Below are 25152 nucleotides of genomic sequence, written 5' to 3'. Positions count from 1 at the left end.
AAGAAGAACACAAAGCCCTACCTCTTCTTCCCATTCATGGTAATTGTTTTTCACTACGAAGTTAACATATTTGTGGGGCGCTTGGGTGGCTCAGTTGGTTAAGTGTCTGACTTCAGCTCAGGTCATGATCTCAGCGTTCGTGGGTTCAAGCCCTGCATCAGGCTCTGTGCTGACAGCTCGGAGCATGGAGCCTGCTTCAGATTCTGTGTCTCCCTCTCTCTCTGCCCCTCCCCTGCTCACATTCTGTTTCTCTCTCTCAAAAATAAATAAAAATTTAAAAAAGTTTTAAAATTAACATATTTGTGACTTCAGGTATTTTTATCATGTGTATCCCAAAAGATTTTTCATTCATTTTCAAACAGGTTTTCTTTTTGCTTATATTGAAGAATATCTTGCACATATCTATAATGATCTCAAGTGTCATCTCCATTCTATAAGATAGAAAACCTTGAAGTTTTCCTGTAATCAAGAGTAAAATGTGTTTTTTCATTTATTGCCAGAAACATTGTGGACCATTTGCAGCAGCTGGAGATGCAACTTGAAGCACTTTTCCTTAACATAATACCTCTCCAGATACAGATACTGGTTCAGTAGGCTTGGGATACAGTCTAAACATGAATTGTTTGAAAAAACTCCTCAGGTCAGCCTAACTCAGATTTGAGTTGAGAACCATTTTTAGAAACTCACTCAATCTGTTAGAAATGGCAAAATTAAAAACTAAAACTAAAACTACAAAAACCTTACTTATGAAATCATTATTTTTACCCCTGAGATTAGGAACTGAATATCAACACAATTAAATGGGACGAATGCTTTCTTGAGCATCTATAAAGTGCAGATTGCTATCCTAGTTACTACAGGCTAATTAAAAAATGATTCACACACAGCCCATATGGTCTTGCAGAATGTACAGTACCATTCTAGGAGCAAAATACTATGCAGGGCGTGTTCCTTGAGAAAGGTATAATGTGTTGTTAAATTTTAGAGAAAGACAAGTTCATATCTGAGCAGAAGTGCCAAGATGTGCTCATGACGAAGTATGATAGGTGATTTATCTGAAAGGAGAGTAGGGATTTTAAAAGAAGGGATTTTGTGAACCCATTAAGTAAAGGATTTTGTTTTGGGCCTGTGATTGTGAGTATGTTATAATGTATTAGAGGGAATTAATGGGAAATACAGGTACATATACAAAGGTAGGTCAGGACCATATCATGGAAGGCTTCTGATAGACTGGAGAGTATTTTCTGAATTCCATTGGAACGTTGGAGTCATTAAGAGATTTTGTTACTGAATAATGAACCAAGGACATTCTAGCACTATGAGAGATATGGGAAAATTTTTGCAGAATGATTTGGAATCAGGGAGACACAGAAGTATAAAAACTAGTTTAGAGGTTAAGGAGGTTATTGGGATAGTAATGAAACTTATATTAGGTTGGCAGTAAAGGCAATAAAAAATCATAAAACCCTTGCCGTGAAAAACAACTAAATTACATTTTGAATATGCATAGAGCTTTGCAGTTTACAAAAGTGTTTTTCACCACTTTCTCATTTGATCCTTATAAGAATCCAATAGGTATTATTGATTATCTTCCTAGTTTTGCTGATAAGTGAATTGAGGTTAAGTTTTTTGCTTCAGATTGCATGGTTTGTGAGCTTTTCAGTTCTTTATACAAAGTGAAGCTAGATACTAGAGCCAGTGTTAAGGAAATGGAGTATGTAAGTTTGTAGCTGCTGGATGGTTACAGTTGAAGACTGAAGTAAAACACAGATCTCATATTCTGAATGTAGTTGAGAATGAAATATGCACATCACTGATGGAAATAGGGGGTTGCTAACTTGTCAGTTTGTGGAAATTGAGGTAGCTACGATGAACCTGATTTTGGACTTGGTGAATTTAAACTTTTTTATTAGCTTTTTTCTTAAAGTTTTTATTCAAATTCCAGTACATTGATATACAGCGTAATATTAATTTCAAGTATACAATACAGCAATTCAAGACTTCCGTATAATACTTAGTGTTCATCACAAGTGCCCTTCTTAATCCCCATCACCTATTTAACCATCCTCCCACCCACCTCCATTCTGGTAACCATCAGTTTGTTCTCTATAATTAAATATCTGTTTCTTGGTTGGCCTCTCTATCTCTCCTTTTTCTCCTTTGCTCATTTGTTTTGTTTCTGAAATTCCACATGAGTGAAATCATATGTATTTGTGTTTCTCTGACTGACTTATTTTGCCTAGCATAATAATAACTCTCTAGCTCGATCTATGGCCAAGATTTCATTCTTTTCTATGGCTGAGTGATATTCCATTGTGTTTATATACCACATCCACTTTATCCATTCATCAGTTGATGGACACTTGGGCTGATTCTATAATTTGGCTATTGTAGATAATGCTGCTATAAACATCGGGGTGCATGTAGCCCTTTGAATTAGTATTTTTGTATTCTTTGGGTAAATACTTAGTAGTACAATTGCTAGATTGTAGGATAGTTCTGTTTTTAACTTCTTGAGAAAACCCCATACTATTTTCCAGAGTGGCTGCACCAGTTTGCATTCCCACCAACAGTGCAAGAGGGTACCCCTTTCTCCACATCCTCACCAACACCTGTCATTTCTTGTGTTGTTGATTTCAGCCATTCTGATAGGTGTGGGGTGATGTCTCATTGTAGTTTTGATTTGTATTTCCCTGATGATGAGTGATGTTCGCCATCTGGGTGTCTTCTTTGGAGAAATATGTATTCATGTCTTCTGCCCATTTTTAAATTGGATTTTTTGTTTTTGGGGTGTTGTTTTATAAATTCTATATATATTTTGGATTCTAACCCTTTATCAGATATATCATTTGCAAATATCTTCTTCCATTCCACAGGTTGCCTTTTAGTTTTGTTGACTGTTTCCTTAACTGTGCATAAGCTTTTTTTTTTGATGAAGCTTTTGCTTAGTTTTGATGAGAGACTCCCAAATGTAAACCTAGAGAATGGTCTCATTCAAACAGTATTAGAACTCATGATGGCCTCATGCCAGAGGAGCAAAAACATTCAGATCACATCAACCTAATTCTGTTGTGCTCTCTTCTACAATACCCAGCTCTCTCTTCCTAACAGATACATATATTTTGAAGACCTGGCTTTGCTTGCTCTCCCCCCAAGATTGCTTTTTTCATTCTATTTCTTTTTTTTTCATCCCCAATTCTTTTTTAAAGTTATATATCACAGGGGAGAATGTATATCAGGCTATTAGAAATATGAGACTAGGGGATGGGAGAGATGCTGGAATATAAATCAAAGGTATAAACTGGAGAAACATCTACCTAAAAGATCTCTTTTACACAGTGGAAGTATATGTGCTTACCTACTGAGAGTTTTGAGGGAAAATTCTACAGAGCTGGTCATAAAAGTCTTCCAATTAAATGAAACTTCTAGTTGTGAGTGATGAAAAGATTCTGATAGTAATGATGCTGATCATTTATGCAATAGGATTTACTGATATGCATTGGTCACCCATTATTTTCTCTGCGATTCTAAATACCAAGACGATTTGAGATTTTGTGTTACCCACATGTGTTGTATAGTTGTACAGCGTTTGTCACTCACCTACTAGTATTCCAAATACACATAAAACTAAGCTTAGTGACAACTGAGTCCTGGAAAAAGTTTATTAAAATTTAGCAGGTGACAAGGTCACTATAGATGTACATCTGCCAAATACCTTTACTTTGTGACAATTTTAATATTTCATCGAAATTGTCTAGTCAGAAAGAGAAAATGAATAAGAGAGACTGTGGTGTGTACAGTCCTTTTGTTATATAAATTGTTCTACAGAAAGCTTGGGAATCCCATTTTAAGATCATGCACCATACAAGTTTTACATTTAATTTGGTATGCCAAGCAATTTTACACATTTCCTCTCAATTCTCAAAAAATTCCCAATAAAAAATACTATTATTGTTCTTTTTCCAGACATGAAAACGAAGGAAAATGTGGAAATGGTTTTTCCATTTTACATGACTAGTAACTAGTCATTGGCTGCAAATCAAACTACTGCTTATTCCTCTATCTTTCTAAGCACTGCTTTTATCTCCCATCATCTTTCGCTTCTTAGTGTAGGAGAAATGGAACATGGTATTCGGAATTCCAGAATCTTTTCTTTGAAACATAAGTTCTTAGCTTTAGCGTTTGATGTTGACTATTGTAGACATAACCTGAGAGAATTAAAACAAGACAAAAATACATTGTAGCCATTTATTCATGTTGCATTTCAATCCTGTTTGGAAAGGAAAATTTTATAGTTGCTGATCCGGAGAAAAATTAAGACACATAGAACACTGCCACTACCAATAACAATTTAGGCTTGGTAATATTCGTATATGTTTCAGTGCTTGGTGTTATTTATTTATTTTGTAAAAAATTTTGACCAAATGATTGACATATGTCTCTCTGGTATGGATAGAAGCTCAGTTTCCTAAATGATTTTATGTCCTAAAGGGTGGTTGGCTGCACCCCATCAAGGATTTCTGCTCTGATTTTGATATTTAAGCTCTAATGTTCAACTATGAGATTCTTAGTTCCAACCTGTTTGGGTACATAATGCTGGTACTCATAATTTCTAACTGATGTCTGTACCTACAACTTGAAAAAGGGAAATAAAGCCTTAAAATAGCTTTACTTAAAATATACAGGTAATTACGTTTGAATTATCTAAATAGTTGTCTCAACTAACCACTTCATTAGAAATAGAAGACACAACTTTCCTTTGTGTGTACATTTCATAATATTTGGAATAATTTTGCATTGTAGTTTAAACCAGATAGTACAGTTTACATTCACAGTTGTTACTAAAAATCAGCAACATTTTAATATTAAAGTTGCATTTTTGGTATTGCACTGAATTTGACACCATTCTTTTGGATTTTTCTAATCTGTTCTATATATATGTTTTTTTTTAATATGAAATTTATTGTCAAATTGGTTTCCATACAACACTCAGTGCTCATCCCAACAGGTGCCCTCCTCAATACCCATCACCCACCCTCCCCTTCCTCCCACCCCCCATCAACCCTCAGTTTGTTCTCAGCTTTTAAGAGTCTCTTATGTTTTGGCTCCCTCCCTCTCTAATCTTTTTTTTTTCCCTTCCCCTCCCCCATTGTCTTCTGTTAAGTTTCTCAGGATCCACATAAGAGTGAAAACATATGGTATCTGTCTTTCTCTGTATGACTTATTTCATTTAGCATAACGCTCTCCAGTTCCATCCATGTTACTACAAAAGGCCATATCACTTTCTTATGCCATTCACAAAAATAAACTCAAAATGGATAAAGGACCTGAATATGAGACAAGAAACCATCAAAACCCTAGAGGAGAAAGCAGGAAAAAAACCTCTCTGACCTCACCCACAGCAATTTCTTACTTGAGACATCTCCAAAGGCAAGGGAATTAAAAGGAAAAATGAACTGTTGGGACCTCATGAAGATAAAAACTTCTGCACTGCAAAGGAAACAACCAACAGAATGGGAAAAGATATTTGCAAATGACATATTGGATAAAGGGCCAGTATCCAAAATCTATAAAGAACTCACCAAACTCCACACCCGAAAAACAGATAATCCAGTGAAGAATGGGTAGAAAACATGAATTCTCTAAAGAAGACATCCAGATGGCCAACAGGCACATGAAAAGATGCTCAACATCGCTCCTCATCAGGGAAATACAAATCAAAACCACACTCAGATATCACTTCACGCCCGTCAGAGTGGCCAAAATCAGGAGACTATAGATGCTGGCGAGGATGTGGAGAAACGGGAACCCACTTGCACTGTTGGTGGGAATGCAAACTGGTGCAGCTGCTCTGCAAAACAGTATAGAAGTTCTTCAAAAAATTAAAAATAGATCTTTCCTATGACCCAGCAATAGCACTGCTAGGAATTTACCCAAGGGGTACAGGAGTGCTGATGCATAGGGGCACTTGTACCCCAATGTTCATAGCAGCACTTTCAACAATAGCCACATTATGGAAAGAGCCTAAATGTCCATCAACTGACGAATGGATAAAGAAATTTTGGTTTATATACACAATGGAATACTACTTGGCAATGAGAAAGAATGAAATATGGCCTTTTGTAGCAACGTCTTTGTGTATATTTAAACAGATTAAGTGTAATTGTTTGACATTGAGGTTCAGTTAAAGGAAGTACTCAGTAACAATCTTTTGACTAGGAAATAAAAGGTCCTTAAAAACAGCTAGGTATTTTTTTGGTATCACAATTTCTCTTATGATTAGTATTTATTATATAATGTATGTAAGGCTGTCAAAATTTGCAGTTTTAGATTTTTAAGGTTGATTAAATACATATAGTTATAATACAAGTGGCATGTATTCATTTCAGTTGTGTATACTTTGCTAAGGGGTGTTGCAGAATTATTGGCAACCTTTTCCAGAAACAAATTTTTTTAAATTTCCAGATTGATATATACATAAAAATGTATGAAAGTACATGAATATTCATAGATTATGGCACTTCAGTTGTTTGGTTTACTAGCACTATTCTATGATTATACACCACAATAGAGATAAAAGCTTATAAACATATTTTTGGCCACAATTGGTGATTTTGTACATAGATAGAACAAAATAAACATACAAATGAGAAGAATTTTCTAATGTGCCATTTTCCGTTTATGTTTAAAATGAATTCACAATTGGAATTTTTTTTAGATTTATAGAAAACTATCCTTACATTTAAATCTTCACACATTCATAGTGCCCATCTGAAGTCATTGCTATCTAAATAGTTCTTTAGTGTTATTTTTCCTCAAAGTGTAGAATAGGATAGTTAATATGTGGAAAAACTCTACTTTAGATCACATGCTAATACATTTGCATATATTATAGAATAGTCTAAATGAACAAGCCAATGAAATATATGTATTATAAACTTGTATTTTAACCTGTAAATTTAATTTTAACATATATTGATATTAGGGCTGCTTTTATGGCCATATTCTAATACAATATTTTTCTTCCAAGAACCCAAAACAAACTTCTGTTATTCTGTTCAGAACAACTGAAGTTAATCAACTCACTTTTTTTTTTTTTGAAGTGAATAGGAAAATGTATTTTATGCTTTTGAGGGGTGAAAAATTTTTACTAGAAAGCTTAATGACTTACACAAAATCAGTAAATCCCAAAGGGAGAACTTACAGGCAGACATTATTTTTATTGGGTTGCATAGATATTTCTTTCATTTCCACTAGAAAATTCCCAAATATTATACTATATTTTAAGGACAAGTTTTTAATTAAGCTTATTATTTAAAAGGAAGAACTTTTACACATAAGTATTATCCTATCTAAGCAACCCAAACACCGATTCACTGGGTACTTTTAATTCTTTGATTAATGTTTTAGATTTGTATCTCTTGGGAATTCAGTGATTCTGAAATTTTGCTTCAGAGTCTCCTGGAGCCTCATTTGGTTCAAAAATGTATTAATTTATTCAAGCTTCTAACACACATGGAAAAACTTTTATGATGTGGGTTATTCTATTTCCATATTTTAATACTTTGAAGATATTCACACTGTTAAAACCATTAAAAAGTAACATGCCTCAAAAACACATAAAATTGTTAAAGTCTCTCAAAATGCTTAAAACCTTTGTTTCTCCATAAATAGTATAAGAAAAAATAATTTTCACTTCAAGAAATATAATGGGTAATAATGTAGGAATTCAAAGAAAGTATTATAAATCTTGAATGACAATAACTGATTATTACTTTTGTATTAATATAAAAATAGCACACAATCTCCAGTGGTGAAATTCTTGCAAATCCAAAAGTTCTGAGCTGTCAAATAAGATCTAAGTCAGTCACCTCTAAATGTGAAATTTCACCAAAGTGGGGTGATCTTTTTTTTTTTTTAATTTTTTAATGTTTATTTTTGAGAGGGAGGGGGAGAGAGAGAGGGAGACACAGAATCTGAAGTAGGCTCCAGGCTCAGAGCTGTCAGCACAGAGCATGACACAAGGCTCCAGCCCACCAGCCACAAGGTCATGACCTGAGCTGAAGTTGGCTGCTAAATGGACTGAGCCATTCAGGCCCCCCCTGGTATTTTGTTGTTGTTTTGCTTATTATAACAATACTATTATTATTCTCATTCAGCTGAAAAAATATCACTCACTGGCTGATAGTTTAAATTTCAAAAACAAGTTAGTGTATCACACAGACCTTCCTTTCTAGAGATTAATGTTCAAGGTAAAAACTAGAATTCAATCACTTTGAAATTATAGAGAATAAAGTATGTGACATGGATTACATAAAATAGTTACAAGTTGATGAAATTAGAGAATCTAACTTCCGACCTTATTTCAGTTAACTTTTTAATTAATATAATCCTAGAAAAAAATATCCAAAGATCCTGGCTAGCTAAAGAAACTTCACCCTACCTTCAATGGATTAAATTGCATTTGTGAAATTATTGGTGGGTAAAAATGATTGTATATTAAGAATTTTTGGCCATATACAATTCACTTTGTTTAATGAGGCAAATTTTTATTTGCCTGATGATATATTGGTGCATTAAGCTTATTAGAGGCAATAGAAAAGAATTAAAGGTAATTATTTTTTTAAAAGTTTGGGGCGCCTGGATGGCGCAGTCGGTTAAGCGTCCGACTTCAGCCAGGTCACGATCTCGCAGTCCGTGAGTTCGAGCCCCGCGTCGGGCTCTGGGCCGATGGCTCAGAGCCTGGAGCCTGTTTCTGATTCTGTGTCTCCCTCTCTTTCTGCCCCTCACCCGTTCATGCTCTGTCTCTCTCTGTCCCAAAAATAAATAAACGTTGAAAAAAAAAAATTTAAAAGTTAGATTTTATGTGTAGTTGAAATTTGCATTATATCTGATAGATACACTTGGACTTTAAATAATACATTTATAAATATATATTATAAAAATATTTACATATAAATATATTATATATAAGAAAATATGTCTATACCCTGTATTTAAAAAAATGGAGTAGATATATAGGCACACAGTTTGAGCTTAAATGTGATAAATCATCATACAGAGCATTTTCTTTATGATGACATATATCATTTTTCTATATAAATGTAAATCACATCAAAAATATTATCTTTATCTGAAAACGTGTTGTTTGTCCCAAGTCTTTGTATAGATGTAATAAGTAAATGAAAATAAAGTTAATAAATGAAATATTAAATAATAATAGATATAATACATACATTAAAATGTACAATTATGTAGATGTAATATCATATATTACTATGTAATATTTTATATGAATTTATACCTAAAATGACAATAGTATTTATTACATATATACATATATATGCTATTTATATCTTTTTAAATTTTTGTCTGTATTAGAAATGTATCAAGGAGCTGGTATGGATAAGACTGATAAAATTAGCCTAGTTCTCCTGCTGAATTCTTGATATTTGAGATGATTATATCTGTTTTCCTCTTTTTTTTTAACTTTTTTTTTACATTTATTTTTGAGAGAGCGTGAGCAGGGGAGGGGCAGAGAGAGGGAGACACAGAATCCAAAGCAGGCTCCAGGCTCTGAGCTGTCAGCACAGAGCCTGATGTGGGCCTCAAACTCAAAAACTGTAAGATCAGGACCCCAGCCAAAGTCAGTGCCCAACCCACTGAGCCACCCAGGCACCGCTGTTTTCCTCTTGAAGGCCCAGAAGTATTATTGTAATCTATGGAGGGAATAAACCAGGACTTTACAAATAAAAAAAATTACTTTTGTAAGAATGTTTATAATCTTTGTTTACTAGCACAATTAATAATCATAATAATTCTGCAAATTTATAGACAAGTTCATAATCTGGGAATATTTAAAGGTTATATTTCTAGATTTTTTTTAAAGTAAACTAAATTCTCTGTCAGGGTTTGAGGAAGTTACAAGGAAAAAGAAAGATTTGATTTTGTTGAAATTTTCACATAGAACCACTTACTTTAAGAATCAGTAGGGGCTGGTATTCTCTTGTTTAAGAAGCCCCAGAAAACCAAAACATTCTTAGATGCTGAAAAGTCTTGTCAAATTTGAAGGGTTTGACTAGAAGAAAAGCAAAGAAAATTAGCAAAATCAGGGACAGCTGATAACAATATTGGACTCATAAAGATGACTTTTAGTGTTGATTGTGAGAAATCACAAATCTGAGGGCATAGTTTACTTGTGATCATGGAGTTAGTGGTTTGGTTTCAGTCACATCTAGAAAAACACTGCTTCTCTCCTACAAATACAGGTTTAACCAGTAAGAATGTCTGCAACCTATGAGTTTAATTAGGGTCACCATGACTACACTTCAATTAAATGTGTCTCTCACTTCTGTGACTGCTTAATCTCTAGCTATTTTTAAAAATGTTGTTATGCTTGCTAGGACTGGACCATATTAGACAAGATAGAGGAAGATGGGAAGGCAGTATGTTTAAATACCAATGGAGGAGACGGTAGCATCCGGGGCTGTTGTTTCCATGGGAAAGCTCATGCCCATTTTTGAGCTGGAATCTTTTCAACATCCTAGAGCAATTGTCTTTAACACACAATTTGTTTACAAATCCATATGTGAGAGGTCCTTCAGCGCACACCTGGCACACGGCACACTGTAGTGTATGTACTCCAGAGGAAAGGAGTCGCATTGGAATAGTACAAGCCACAGGTGTGTGTAACTCCAGAATATAACGCAGCATATATCAGTTCATAAGCCTATTACGTCCTCACAAGTTATTTTGATGAAAGCTTTCTTACAATTATATATATGTGTGTCTGGAATCATATTCTTAATAATTGGAAAAAGGTATCTTAGTAGTGTCTTTTTTGAGGAGTTAAACACTTTTCACAGAAAAAAAAGAATCAAATGAATTTTCTGAGTCTGTTTTCAAAACCGTAAGTAGGCCTTGCCTCCCATTTTTCGGTGAAGACTTAAGGACCCCGAAGTTGACTCACTCCAGACCACATGGCGGTAGAGAAAGGGCTGAGATGGATTCAGTACATACACGCCATTTGTATACACTATGTGCAAAAGTAGTTTATTGACAGTCAAGAAAGTAACAGTTATCTGTCCCAAGGCAGGGTGGCCTTCAGGAAGATCACCAGAAATGCCCACAGAAGGCAATATTGCCTGCTTCTCTTTTCTCTGCCTCTGGTGGGATTGTGTGGGTGCACTTCTGGGGAAAAGAACAGTTGTTCTCATTACTCTCAGAGTTGTTTTAAGGAGGTGAGTGATGGTGGTTACTGTGATTGGCACTTGTGCCAGTCTTTTAGACTGAATATAGTCTGAGGCAAATCTGTTCATGTGACCTGCAAGGTAAGATCACAGCATGACTGTGATATTAACCTGAATCTAGTTCCAACTTTCAACAGTGCCCATTTACCAGGCAATGAGGTAGATGCTGAAAACATGAAGATGAGTTTATCACCTTTCTCACCTTCAAGTACGGAGACTGAGAGGGGAGCTATGTAAAGAGCAGGTACAATACAATACAGGTTTGTGACGGTAGAGAGATACTGGCTTCTTTAAAAGCAAAGAGGGAATGGCATGAAGCAGGAAAGGCTTCTTGGAGGACGTAATAGCTAGCCTCCATAGTATAGGTGAAGCTGGGAAAGAAGGTGCCAAAAATGGGAGGGGGGGTGGTGGTGGGAAAGACACATTTGTTAGGTAGGGACTGTCCTACAGGTTTCAAATGTAAATGTCAGTAGACACAATCGCCATTTTTCCACTCTTAAGGGAGCACAGAAATAATTGTAATATACAGATTTTATTTAACAATTTAATCACTTTGCTCAAACAAGGATTTTAGAGGCAGACTACTAACTATATAGTCATAATCAATTTGCTTTAACAATCTCTTTATTTCCTCCCTTATAAAAAGTAGGGAGAACAAATTAGAGAGGTAAACAGACAAATCAGATAAGCAGCCCTGAGGTAGACTTTATTTTGTAAATGCAAAGACATAACATAGAATAATTATTTTAGATGCAATTAAATTAACAGGAAATAGCAAAGCAGTATTATTAAATCACAAGGAAATTGTTGGTTGTGATTTATTGTATAGTGATAATTGTTTCAATATTACAGTATTGAAAATCATGAGCAGATAAAAATGTTAAAGCAAATTAAATTTTTTTATCTCAGTAAAATCTGGAATAGTTGATGATAGGGGAAAAGATAATTACAAATCAGTGAAAATTACATTTAATACTTTCTTCAGAGTATTTATCTATGGCGTACTAAATAATTTTTTAAGTAAGACAAGTTACAAAGGAAACTAAAAATGTCCGTGTATTCAAGAGATCTATGATGAAATTGACCTGGGAATGAGTCCACTTATCCACCCAAATTCTTAGGATGTATTCTGGAGACAAAGCACCTTATATCTAGGGTTGGCAAGTTTACTGCTACCTGCTTTTATGCTTTATGTTGATAACCTTTCAACAAATCCTCACTTCTTGGTCATCCATTTCTCTGGCTCTGAATAGATACAATAATGTGTTTTCTTTATCTCACAGAAATGTTGTCTTGGAGGTTGAACTGCAATTTGTGACTCACTTAATACATTTTCTCCTCTACAACACATCATAGCATTGTATTTATATGACATGCACATTCAGTGTTTTATTCAAAATGATAATCTTGAACAAGATTCAGAATGGGAGGAGCAAATATTTTATTCATTCTTCCATTTATTTGTGTCCTGTCTTACTCTGAAAAGGATCCAAGGTAATTTACAGAAATGCATGTAGTAACATATGGTGAACTATAAACTGGGCGAGGAAATTGAAGCAAAGGGGGAAATTAGGGTAAGAAATTTGAAAAGCCTGCATAGGACAGCACATCATGCATACATATCCTGCAAGAAATGGCCATACATCTGGGTGTAAACCCTCTAACAACTAATGCAGAGGGGAAAAATCTCCATTTATTAATAAACAGGGTGCTTTCAGATTAGGAAACACAAATGGAAGCACAAAAGTGCAGATTCATAGCATTGAGTCCCATTGTTCATCATTCAATTCTGTAGAGAGTAACAAATTTACCAAAACAAAACAGAACCAAATATCAGAGAAATGCTTCTTAGAGAGCTCCATAATGACTTCAACAGGAGCGCATCAATGTGTGCCGTATGATAAACTTGACCATTGCAATTAGGTCCAGATTTGCCATTCTGCTGGACTTTATCCAAATGGGTATTACATGTTCTTGAGACTTGATTAATTGTATTTACTTGAGATCAGTAAATATTGCTTCTCTCTACCAAGTTTTCGATTAGTGTTGAGTGGTGGGAGTTTAGTGTTAATAGTAATAGCTGCATATTGAATTTAAACAGTTAACCAGATGAGGATTACCATAGTCAGAAAACTACCATATGGGCTTAAGTGATCCAGAGTTTATTTTAAGCCCTCTATGTTAAGTTCCCACCACTAGTGTGGTAAGTTCTGTTATATAAGGCTTGGCCACAGTTACCAATACCAAAGCATTGTGCTTGAAGTGCTCTAATAGAATGTTTTATCTCTGGAACTCTTTTTTTTTTTTTTTTTAATGTTTATTTACTTTTTGAGAGAGAGAGAAACTGAGCATGAGCGGGGGAGGGGCAGAGAGAGAGACACACACAGAATCTGAAGCAGGCTCCAGGCTCTGCACTATCAGCACAGACCCCAATGCGGGGTTCGAACCCACAAACCGTGAGATCATGACCTGAGCTGAAGTCGGATGCTTAACCGACTGAGCCACCCAGGTGCCTCGATCTCCGTGACTCTTAAGATATTTGAAGCACGCACAGCAATGGAGGAGGATAGATTCTAAACAGAATCTCCATAACTCAGTTTTTAAGGTCTCAGTGAAAGATACCAAGGTTATGAGCTTCCACCTCTGAAGGTCAAAGAAAATTATTCCACTTATTAGAAATATGTAGCACTAAAGTACTATTTTATAATTTTCCCTGTGTAACTTCAATGAGTGATTCCTAGGAGACTGGGTTCATACATACAAATATACTTACCACTGTTTCCAACCCTCTTTCCTTTCACATTTTCATGTGTGTAGATATGCTTCTAAAAGTCAAATCTAGAAGGGGTCAGCGTAGTACATCTATAAAGAGGGATGTCCCATTTCGAATAATATCATGTATGTGTAAGATCTTTGACATAAGGGAGAACTGAGAGGCTGGAATCTAAATGAGCTGTATTTTAAATAATGTTATAAAACAATTCCTATTACAAAAACTCTACTGAAATTAATGGCAGCTAGTTTTCTCTTCCAAATGCCATCTTTAGAAATCAGTAATTTGGTTGGCTAGATAACAACTTATTTGTTGGTTGTCACTGGTCATCAGGTCTATGGAGGTTTGATGGATTTTAGTGATTCACAACTAAGCATTAAACCTACCTTGGGTTTTGGGATATATATATATATATATATATATATAGTAATAATGAACACCTTGCATTTGCAAAGTGAATGGGCCAAGCTTAAATTCTATGATATACATAACGGTGACATCCCTTATGGTTTGTGTTACCACTTTAGTTCCCGTAATCTTTATCTTCTTCCTCTGTCGCATTACATTTCACCACTGCACTGAAAACCAGCGTTTCTTAGCAGTATGTGTTCAGATTACATGGGGTAGCAGAATACAAGTCCCCTCTAAACTACCGAATGCATAACATGTTTTTTATGTTGCTAGGTAAACTTCAGTAGTCACATTGACAAAGATTTTATGGTGAGAACTAACACGTATGCTTAGTCAATTCCTATCCTTCCCCAGCTAAACTGAGAAGACACCTGTAGAAGGCCTGCTTTCTGAGAAGGCAATGATGATTGTTTCAAGATGAAAAAACTCAGAATAACCATGTTGATATTAACAGTATACTTTTAAACCATTATTATTGAAAATGAAATTTGGTGACTATTATCCATGTTAACATGGGATACCCTTGAAAAATAATGTCCTATTACATCCTGGTCATTAAGTTTTAGGAGTTTTGTATATTGTATTTGTGATTATTGATGTAAATAATAATAAGTTTTGAGTGTCTTAAGCTTTAATCCTTTTTGAATAAATTATTAATCGTTTTGGTAGTATAGATGATGAAATGTCTTTGAGATATGAGTTATTAAAACAAGTACCATTTGAAATCTTAATGTTCAAATTAATATTTTATAAATATTAATCAAATTGGGATAACTTGAATATTATTTGAATACTAACAAAATGTAACTTTTGAGTGTACATAGTTCAGGGTTAAAGAACAATGAAGTTATGTATGGATTCTCTTTTAAAATATGTTATTAAATTATGCTCATAGTAATTTTTTCATGATTAGACTGTACGTTTGCGAAAAGCTTTAAGGTATAATTGGCAAATGTATGAAAGCTAATACTATATATTTTGCCCTTAATTTTAGTCATGATTTCATTGGAGAATTTACAACAAGCTATAGGGAACTTTCTAGAGGACAATCACAATTCAATGTATATGAGGTAAGGGGAATTCTATTCTATTATTTTCCTCTGGAATAAGTAAATTTATGCTCTGAAAGTACAGATTTTGTAAAGGATAATTGGCAAAGGTTAAGTAAGTACCAATATACGTAAGAATCTTTAAGCTTATTAAACAGACTTGTTTTGGAGACTGAATGATATTATTTCTCTTAAAGTTCCATGATCTTTTAACTCTGTTTTGAGAAATTTAAACATTCTTGCCAATGAAGCTTTTTATTATTTTTAAAACTTCAATATGAATGCAAGTTCATTTTTTCATAAGCCTCACCCTTTGTGTTTTGCCTTCCTACCAACCTCCTCCCCCAAACCTTTTTTAATAAAAAGAGAAAAATAGGCGTTTTCATTATGTCAACATGGTGTTATAACATTGAGCGACTTCCCTGTTGTTTAGTTGAAGACTGAAAGGAATGACAAAGCTTGATTCAGTCATGAAAGAAATCCAGGTTATTAAGGCAAGCACAGTAGTTGTTTCTGCCTTAAACCTATCTTGCCAGTTAGCTACCGGAGCTGTTTTGAGCACATGGTGTGTTTTGGCACTGTTAATACCTGAGCTAAGCTACCTGTACATTCTCTATAATTTTTTTTATTTAACAAACATCAATAGGAAAGGAGAATATTTTAGTATTAGTCAATAATCGTAACTCTCCCTGCCAGATTGACACTAAAATTGTACCCTCTTTTAAGTTAGGAGTGGAGCACTTTCCTTCTTCTATGGCAGTAGCATTTTATTCATTCACTTATTCATTCATTCACTTGTAAAAATGTTTATCGCATGGCTTTTATATTCCACATTCTCTGTTAAGATGGTTAAAAATTTCAGAGATACAGAGTTGATTAAAAATTTCAGTGTGTAAGGGAGACTAACACATGAAATATGGTTTTTTATTTAAAAACATTTTTTAATGTTTATTTTTAAGAGAGAGAGACAGAACATAAGTGGGGAAGGAGCAGAGAGAGAGGGAAACACATAATCTGAAGCAGGCTCCAGGCTCTGAGCTGTCAGCAAAGAGCCCAATGTGGGGCTTGAACTCACGAACCGTGAAATCATAACCTGAACCGAAGTTGGATGCTTAACCAACTGAGCCACTCAGGCACCCCTGGTGTATTTTGTTAAGTGCTATATACTGTATAGTATTTTACTTAGTAGAGTATGAGATATTATAGAGCAAACTTCCCAGGCAAGAGCAAAGATGGGGTAAGCATCAATTTTTCTATCTGCGTCTTCCAGTGACGGAATATTAAGGCTCCATATAGGCAATGAAAATAATAGAAGACAGGTGGTACTTACCGATCCCTGTTTTCTCCACCTATCCTCGGGCTTCTATATCTCCAGCAAAACCCAAGCTTTTAAAACCCCCCTACAGCTTTCCAGACTGGTTTTGGCAGATAAAGACCTCTTGTCAGTTCCTGAGCTGATGGGATTACCTCCAGAACTGCAGTCATGCTGGGTTGGAGCCGCTTTTGAAGCTGTTAGGTCTGCACTAGTATCTATGGTTTGGGGTGCTTTGATCAGAGTCTTGAATGGGCATGGATTCTATCTCATCCCTGAGTGGATGAGACTGGCTCTAGTACTTTATTCAGTAGGCTGGCACTGAACCAGTGTTCCTCTTCAGGGTATACAGTAGGGTCCTCAGTCAGTTGGCCTATTACTAAGTGTGAGGATGTGTGTGGCTCCGGCCAGCACTTTTTGAGAACTCGTGTCTGATCACCTGATGGGTGTCTAAGCAGAACTGGCTGTGGACCATGCCTAAGAAGCTGTTTCAGGTACCATAGCTGAGACTTTGGTCTGTAGACCTGGCTTTAGAGGTACAAGATGGGCATGTCTCCCACCAGGTCCCTGGGTGGGCTTCCTCATCAAGATCAGAGGGGCTGAGGCCTAATAAATATAAGGATATTTCATGATCTCCTGAGGTACAGACATGTGAGTGTCCCCTGGTGGGTCCTTGTGTCAGCAATACTGCTCACAAACTATAGCTGGAAGGAGCTGAAACTAAGTATTGGGCCCTTTCAAGGTCTGGACAATTGCAGACAGGATTGTTTCTTACTGGGACCCTGGACCCATAGGACTGTTGGTGGACTGCAGCTGTGAAGGGGCTGGAGCAATGTATAGAGCCCTTTTGGGATCTCTAAGCTTGCAAAGAGCTTTCAGGATCTCCATGCATGCAGACAGGAGTGTCTCCTGCAGCCTTCATGTACCTGCAGGCCTTCAGGTTCATTTCAATAACATGTATTTGCACTCTGCTCCAGCCAACCTGGGCCGATTGCTTTTTCCTCTTTCTCAAATGTTGTGTCTTTCCTTTTTTATTGTAGCCTTAGTTTAAATTGATAAAGTTTAGTTCAAATACTACTTATTCATAAATTCTTTTAACTTTCTTTACCTGTCAAATGTTTCCTGTGTATTTTGGATTGGGATGTGCTGAAGGATCTTCTCTTAAAGCACTTACGTGTTCTTTTATCCTATTAGATCAACAGATTTTACTCATCTTCATATTCCCTATGTTCTTTGGTGTCTTATATAATATAGGAGTTCAAGAATATTTTCCTCATGGAACAAATGGTCAAAAATTAAATCTTAGGTCCACAACCAGACCTTTACCAATCATCACAGAGCCTGGATGTCTGGTGGAAATTACTGCCACTGACAGCAAAAGAGTAACAGAGCCCTCATATATGCACATAGCCAGGTGATTTGCTATGTTAGTGTTCTGTACCTAATAACTAATTTAAGTCTCCTGAATATACTCTTCTTTGCTATACATAATTATTATTATTTAGGACCTAGGATGTTAAAGGTCTCTCTTGCATCAAGAAGATACAGATGGATAAGGGTAACCAATGCATAAAGTGATTGAGAAGAATATTACTGAAAAAGAAATTTTTTTAAAGAAAACAGTCATGAGTAAATTTTCTAGAGAAATTTTGGCCTAAGGACTGTACAGGAATCATAGTAAAGGCATTTGTAAATGAATAAATGCATCAGCAGTGAAGACAGCAGTTTGAACTACACATTTTATATATATTTTGTATAAATCCTATGTATGTTATGTATAAATCCTAACACATTGTAATTATCTGCTTTCAAGGTGGTGAATCCCAAAAAGAAAGGAAAAAAGAAAAAATATACTAATTCGGGAACAGTAAGTCAAATTTTATGTTCTTCACTAAAGAGCCAAATAAATGAATTAACAAAAAAAGTGTAATATTTACATTGAATAGTACTAAAGACTAAACTCTTGAAATTTCCCAAAACCCAGACAGGGCCTGTCTTGGTAATGTATTATGGATTCTTATACCCTCGGGAATGGGAGTTTTTGTTTTTTGTTTGTGTTTTTTTCAATTTAACCTAGGATTTTAATATGAAGGTGTATAATAGAAAAATGAACTTGCCGTGGGAATGGTTGTAATGGAGAATACCTTATAAAAAGTAGTGACCCAGCTTCCTGCAGGTTGTCCTCAGGATTCTGTGGCCTCTGTGGGAAGCTGAAGTTTTGTTATGAGATCTTCATTGAGTGGAATCACACTAGAGAGAATCAAGTAGGTGTGAAAAGGTTTGTTAGTAAGAATGACTATAGTCTTTACAGGCTACACTTAACTATTAAGACTCATGGCACATGAAAGTACTTGCTTATAGTGTGTTAAGATTTGCACCTTGTAGAATGCAGGTCTAAACTGGGACAGGAAGGTGTCAATGAAAGTATCTTAAGATTGTGAAAAAATGTTGAAATCATCCTATTCCTTCTTTTTGGAGAATTCAAGTGTGCCTTTTTTCCCCCCGTTGGAGTATTATTAACACACAATGTTATCATTCCAAGTGATTGATGCAACAATTCTGACCATAATTCCATGCTCACCACAATAAGTGCAGTCACTGGATTTCACCATACAACCTTATTACAGTGTTATTGACTATATTACCTCTGCTGTACTTTTCATGTCTGTGATATTTCTATTATAATATACTGAAGATTTTATCATCGGATTAAGTTTTCTTAGGAGAAGCAAAATCTAAGTTCTCTTCAAGTTTCCTTTTAAAGATGTATACTGCAAGACACTTAAAATATTAGCCCCATTACAGGAACATGACAAAAGCACACCTTTCCTCTCATAAGGTTTAACTCACTGATTCTGACTTTTTAGTTTTAACTATGTTTCAACTCCTTTAATCTTTCCCATTTTATCTAAAATGGGAAGTAACACCGTGTCATTGTAAATAATTTTCATGCTATCCTTCAAAGGAACTAAACTGCTCATGGGAAGGAGTTAGTTAATTTTTTTGACCCTTTTCCTTCTGCTAAATTTTAAATATAAGAGCAGTCAGTCCTAATGGATTTTAATAAAGAATAATATCATTATTGATTTTCAAAATGTAATGTTCCTCTCTAATATGAAATATGAGTTCCTCTCTAATAGTTAGAATAAAGTCCATTTAGGTTTCAGTTAGTACCAGCAGGTAATTTCTGCCTTGTTTCTTCCCTTTTCTTTTTCAGGTAACCTTACTCTCTTTTTTGGTAGAAACAGAAGTTTCATTCCTTGACTATATTAAAGGAGGGTAAGTCATTCTCTGAAATTGTTTCATTGCTTAAACATTTCTTCCATTGTGTCTAGCAAGTTCTACCACTAGGTAACAGGCAACTGAAATGATCAACTTTAATATAGCCTGATGGCAGCCTTTTTGCACTTGTGTTACAGACTTCAGGAGATAAACACAAAGAGCTATTACTTTGGGGGAAAACTGTAACTTTCCTTTGACCAAGAGAAAAAAATTTCATTGTGTTAATAGTAGTTGCAGATAAAGCTATTATATGTACTTTCAGAGAGTATTTTCACTTGCCTAACATATGGCACTTTTTATTATTTTTGAGATAGAAGAAAAGCTTAAGGGCTTGTTGTAAGTGTATATTTGAGCTCCAGAATATTAAAGAATGTATCTTGTCATAAAATCATAATGCAGAAATGAACGGTGAATAGTTACTTAGTTGCTCCCTACACTTCCAGGCAAGAATACATTTCAGAAAAAAAAAAATGTTCTTGCAACCTTTCTTGAAATGTTTCAGAGTCCAAACAGGGTCTGTGTTGGTAATATAGTATGGATTCTTATACCCTAGTGAATGGGGAGGGTTATTTTTTCCATTTTGTTTCTATTTTTAACCTAGTTGTCCCTGTTTTTTTAGGGACAAGCATCCCCAGAGATAGAATACAATCATTCATTACCATACCATCTAAAATGTCCACATATTGTAATTTATTTGCTATTACTTACATTTACAACATACAAAAATGGTGAGAGGTAAATTTGAATGTGTTTAGTAACTTCATGACAAATAATAGCAGCCAGAGACAACACGCTTGTAAACCTCTTCCTAATTATGATTTAGCAGTCTTTTTTTTTCCTAACGCCAGTTCATGAATAGAATGCCATGAGGCGGAGGAAACGGATGAAGAGGCCAAAGGAACAAAGATAGTTGACCAAAAAACAGAGAGCTTGACCTTTTTGCTCTTAGTTAAGCAAACAAACAAACAAAAACCAAAAACTATACTTGCTTAAGTGGAGAACCAATGCTATATATGGACATCTTGCAATGTGCCACCTGGCTGCACAGACTCAGAAGCTATGGTGGTTGTTTCCATAAAGTTAAAAGAAAATGTACTAAAGTAGAAAAAAAATGTTTGCTGTTAAAACCTTCAAGAGTGAGCCTGTGAATAAGGAGAAAGGAGATGGATCTTTATTTAGCTTTACAAACCAGAAGGACAGCCAAACTCAACTGGTGTGCTTGTCCAAAAAGGATGAGAGGAGGTGGTGTTTTTAAAGCTTCAAACCACAATGAGGGAGAAATTTCAGTTGGTATCATTTGCTCAGTGATTGGTTGGCCTCTTTTGCTCAGTATTATGAGTTGGGGGGAAGTTTTCTAGGTGTCTAAACCTCAAAATGATTATCCTGATTCTAGTAAGTGACTGTTCTGTGACCTCCAACTGGTGACAGTTGCAAGATGGACTCAGAGCTGTCAACTGTTCCTTCACCCCTTTTCCTCTTCATTTCCCCTTTTTGATCACTGGTGTATGAAACATCACCATGGTCACTTAAGGTGGGGGAAACTCATTATGGTAGAGTTCCTTGTTGCCCAAGTGCTTGTCTGCTTGGTTCTATCCAGTCCTTCATAGGGGGCATAGGGATATACATTGGAGCAGTATACACAGAAGCTTAAGTCATCATAATTAGCTTGGGAGTGGAAGAGGAGAAGAGAGGCACTTCTGGAAACAAACAAAACATATTTTATATAGCAACCAGATATTTAATCCAAACATTAATAGTCTCATTCAGTATTGTAGTCCAGGTTTAAAGATATTTCCTGTTTTGTTAGGCAACCAACTAAAGCGATTGAATGATGGTAGGTAGCTTTTAATATGTTGGAGGTGGGTTTGTTGATATTGTGAAGCCAAGAGCCCTGTGTGAATTTTTTTTTTTTTTAATTTCTAATTCCATGTTGAACAAAGTATTTACCCAGGAGTAACAAGAGATATTAGCAACAGCACAGACACCCCCTTGTTCTACCAACCAGTAGTTAAGTGCTATTTGATTGTCTAGGACTACTGAAGCAAGAGAGTCCCAGGGTCATTGTAAATTTTGTAGGGCTGAGCCAGTTTCGTGGGATAATTCCTATAGACATTTGTGAGATTACATTGGGTAGGTTTGTGATAAGAAAATCCTCCCCAGGGGGCCAGCATGCCTATAGCCAGACCAAATCCAACAACTATTATACCTAAAGCCCTTTGGGTTCTATTAGGGGTAGGGTTGTGGATAGGGTAGACAGATTGGGTTATATGAATCCTAGAGTACAGTGTCCAGTGACCCAGGTATTGTTAATGCTTTTGAAGGCTAAGGCTTGGTTAGTTCTTCCATAAGTGTTTCCCATATAAGGACAGATAATTAAGAGGGCTGCCACAGATAAAAATACACCCTTCAGAACCAGACCAAGATTCAGTTGCTCATGTTTTATTGTTCAGAGTGGTGCTTTTGATAATGGGGAAGGAAAAATTGGCACAGAAGGAAGATAGAGGTCCTGCAACATAGGGTTTGTGGAGATCACACAGTAAGGATAGAATTTGGGATTAGTTTGATTATAGCAAAACCTCTTACACATATTCCACTGATGAGACTTTCTATATGTCATTCCTTGGGAAATCACTGGACCCAAGTATTGATAGTAAGTTTCATCATTTGTCTTTTGTTCTGCGATGACCTGGTGGAGGGGAGTAACATTAGGGGACGTGGATAAAATATGGTTGTAGCTTGATAGATTGTAGTGATCAGTGACTGCAAAAGTGAGATTTACATCTGTAGAAACAAGACTAGGTCCCAGATGGACATATCTTATTTAAGAAGTGAAATTGTGGACAGGAGTAATGTCAAAACAAGGAAAAGAGGTTAAAGCAAATGGGGTTAGGGTACCTTTGAGAGAGTGAGGGGGAACAATTATATTTGACTAGAGGTGTTGTGCATGATCTTAATGATCATTATCTGTGGGACAATCTTCTTGAACCAAGGGGAGTTAATAGAGAGTATTTTTGTATTTGGTTGGAGTGTTGTATGGGTTATAATAACATACCCAACAATTTTTAGGGGGTATGTTTGGGACATGGGCTGTGTTTGGGAAGGCTTAACAATGATATTAGTATTCCAATCACAGGGGTTCTCTCTTTGATAGAACATAGCAATACGGATATTGTTAACTGGTTTTTCTTCTTGAATTTGTATAGGAGTTGAGAACAAAGGGTAGGGACTATAGGACTAAGTCTTATTAAAGCCTGAGGGTCATAAGGAAGTCTCCATTTAAGAACTCAAGCCACAGGAAGAGCTAAGGGTCATAAAACTTCAAGCCAGTCTTGGGAGGGGGCAATAGAACAGTGATGAAAATGAGACAAAAGGTGAAAAAATAAGAACTAAAGTAAAAGTAGAGTTCTGGGTTGGTGCTGGATCTCGGGTTTCAGTTATTTCATTGGATATTGTCTGTTTCAGTTCTGGGTCTTGGGATATCTTCTGAAAGGGGAGTGGCTCACCAGTTGTTTTCAGGATCTGGAGTCCTTTTTAAATGAGAAATGTGAATCCATGAGTTGGGCCCTGGTAGCTTTGTTGCACACGAGTTGGTTAGCAATACCTAATAAGGTCCTATTTTGGCGTTAAAGAATCTTTAAGTTGATGTCTCTTCAAGTATACTGGATCTCCAGGCTTAAGGTCATGAGTATTTTCTTCATCTCCCAGGAACATTCTGTAAAATGAATCTTTTAACAAGTTTGGCCTTTTCTTATGTATTCTGCAGAAGTCCCTTACAGTACTGGAGAATTTCTCCTTGTAACAAAGTGGAGGGCAAGTGACCCTTGATTAGGTTCATAGGATGCCTAGTGATGATTTGGAATGGAGACAATTGAGCTTTTCCAGTATGGCTAGATTTTAGATAAAAGGACAAGAGGCAGGGTTTGGGACCAGGGTTTTTTTGTTTTTTTTTTCTCAAATGTTTATTCTTAGAGAGAGAGAGAGAAAGAGAGAACAACTGGGGTTGGAGCAGAGAGAGAGGGAGACACAGAACCTGAAGCAGCTGTGAGCTGTCAGCACAGAGCCTGATGCAGGGCTCAAACCCAGGAACCGCGAGATCATGACCTGAGGTGAAGTCGGACACTCAACCAACTGAGCCTCCCAGATGTCCCTGGCCAATTGAGTTTTGATTATGCCATTAGTTTGTTCAATTAATCCTGAGGGTTGAGGATGGTAGATGCAATGAAAATGTTGAAAGATGGATTAGATTTTGCAGATCTTAAAAAACAAACAAACAAACAAAAAAAAACTGATTTTGCAGATCTCTTGGACAATTTGACCAGTAAAATGGGTTACTTGATCACTATGTAGCTGTCAAGAAATACCCCAATTGGGAATGATTTTTTTTCTAATAGGTTTTTGGCCACTGCTTTAGCTGTTGCCTGCCTACAAAGAAATGCCTTGGTCCAGTGAGAAAACTTACAGATCATTACCAATACATATTTATATTTGGTAAATGGGAAAAGCTGGATGAAATCAATTTGCAAGACGTCAAATGGCCCACTGAGAATTGACCTAAAGCAGCATGATATGGTTCTGCAGGATTGTGCAAGGGGAAAATTTTTGAAATATCTGTTGGGCAACAGTTGGAGATGGTTTCCGATACTGCTGTTGTGCCCACTGGACAATTTTACTTGTGCCCTAATGTGCCATATCTTGGATAAATTTTTAAAGGAGCTCTTTGGGCTCTTTTTGGTAGTTCAGGTTTGTTATTTGGTCCCACCCAAAGGTTGTCTTGGAGAAGTTCTCCTAGGAGCCTTGTTTCATCCATTTCTCCTTTACATCTTCAGTCATGTTTTGTTGAGTTTGTTTTAAGTAATTTGGGTTAAGGGAATGAAGGTCATACAGATGGTTGTTTGCAAATTAGAAGTTTGAAGCACCACATTTTTGGCAGCCTGGTTAGCATGATTGCCCTTGGCTTCAGGGATATCAAGGTTGGAATGAGCTTGAATTTTTATAATAGCTAAGCCTAAAAGGGAAAGAGAATGGTGTCAAGGCAGTTTTCATATATAAGTTTTGTTTTTATGGATTGGCCAGAGG

At 35.9% G+C, this 25152-nt stretch overlaps 1 protein-coding gene and 1 long non-coding RNA gene across 3 annotated transcripts in view; one reads left to right on the top strand and one right to left on the bottom strand.

Moving 5' to 3' along the window:
* The window catches only part of CPNE8 (copine 8), a 230009-nt gene that overhangs the window by 133639 nt on the left and 71218 nt on the right, over positions 1-25152 (top strand). For both annotated transcript variants that reach the window (XM_003988551.6, XM_019834813.2), the window contains exons 11-13: positions 15428-15503; positions 18608-18661; positions 20012-20073. In XM_003988551.6, coding sequence (XP_003988600.1) covers positions 15428-15503; positions 18608-18661; positions 20012-20073 — 192 coding nt within the window. The remainder of the gene's footprint in view (positions 1-15427; positions 15504-18607; positions 18662-20011; positions 20074-25152) is intronic.
* Positions 3649-19597, bottom strand: LOC109501527. Its single transcript, XR_002743843.2, has 4 exons — positions 19173-19597; positions 18939-19044; positions 9978-10078; positions 3649-4208 (listed from the first exon to the last, which is right to left on the bottom strand). It is a non-coding gene; the product is annotated as an uncharacterized LOC109501527 (long non-coding RNA).

The sequence above is a fragment of the Felis catus genome, chromosome B4, assembly GCF_018350175.1.
Source record: "Felis catus isolate Fca126 chromosome B4, F.catus_Fca126_mat1.0, whole genome shotgun sequence".
NCBI lineage: Eukaryota > Metazoa > Chordata > Mammalia > Carnivora > Felidae > Felis > Felis catus.
The sequence above is the reverse complement of the archived record's forward strand: the minus strand, read 5'-3'. Positions and strand labels throughout refer to the sequence as shown.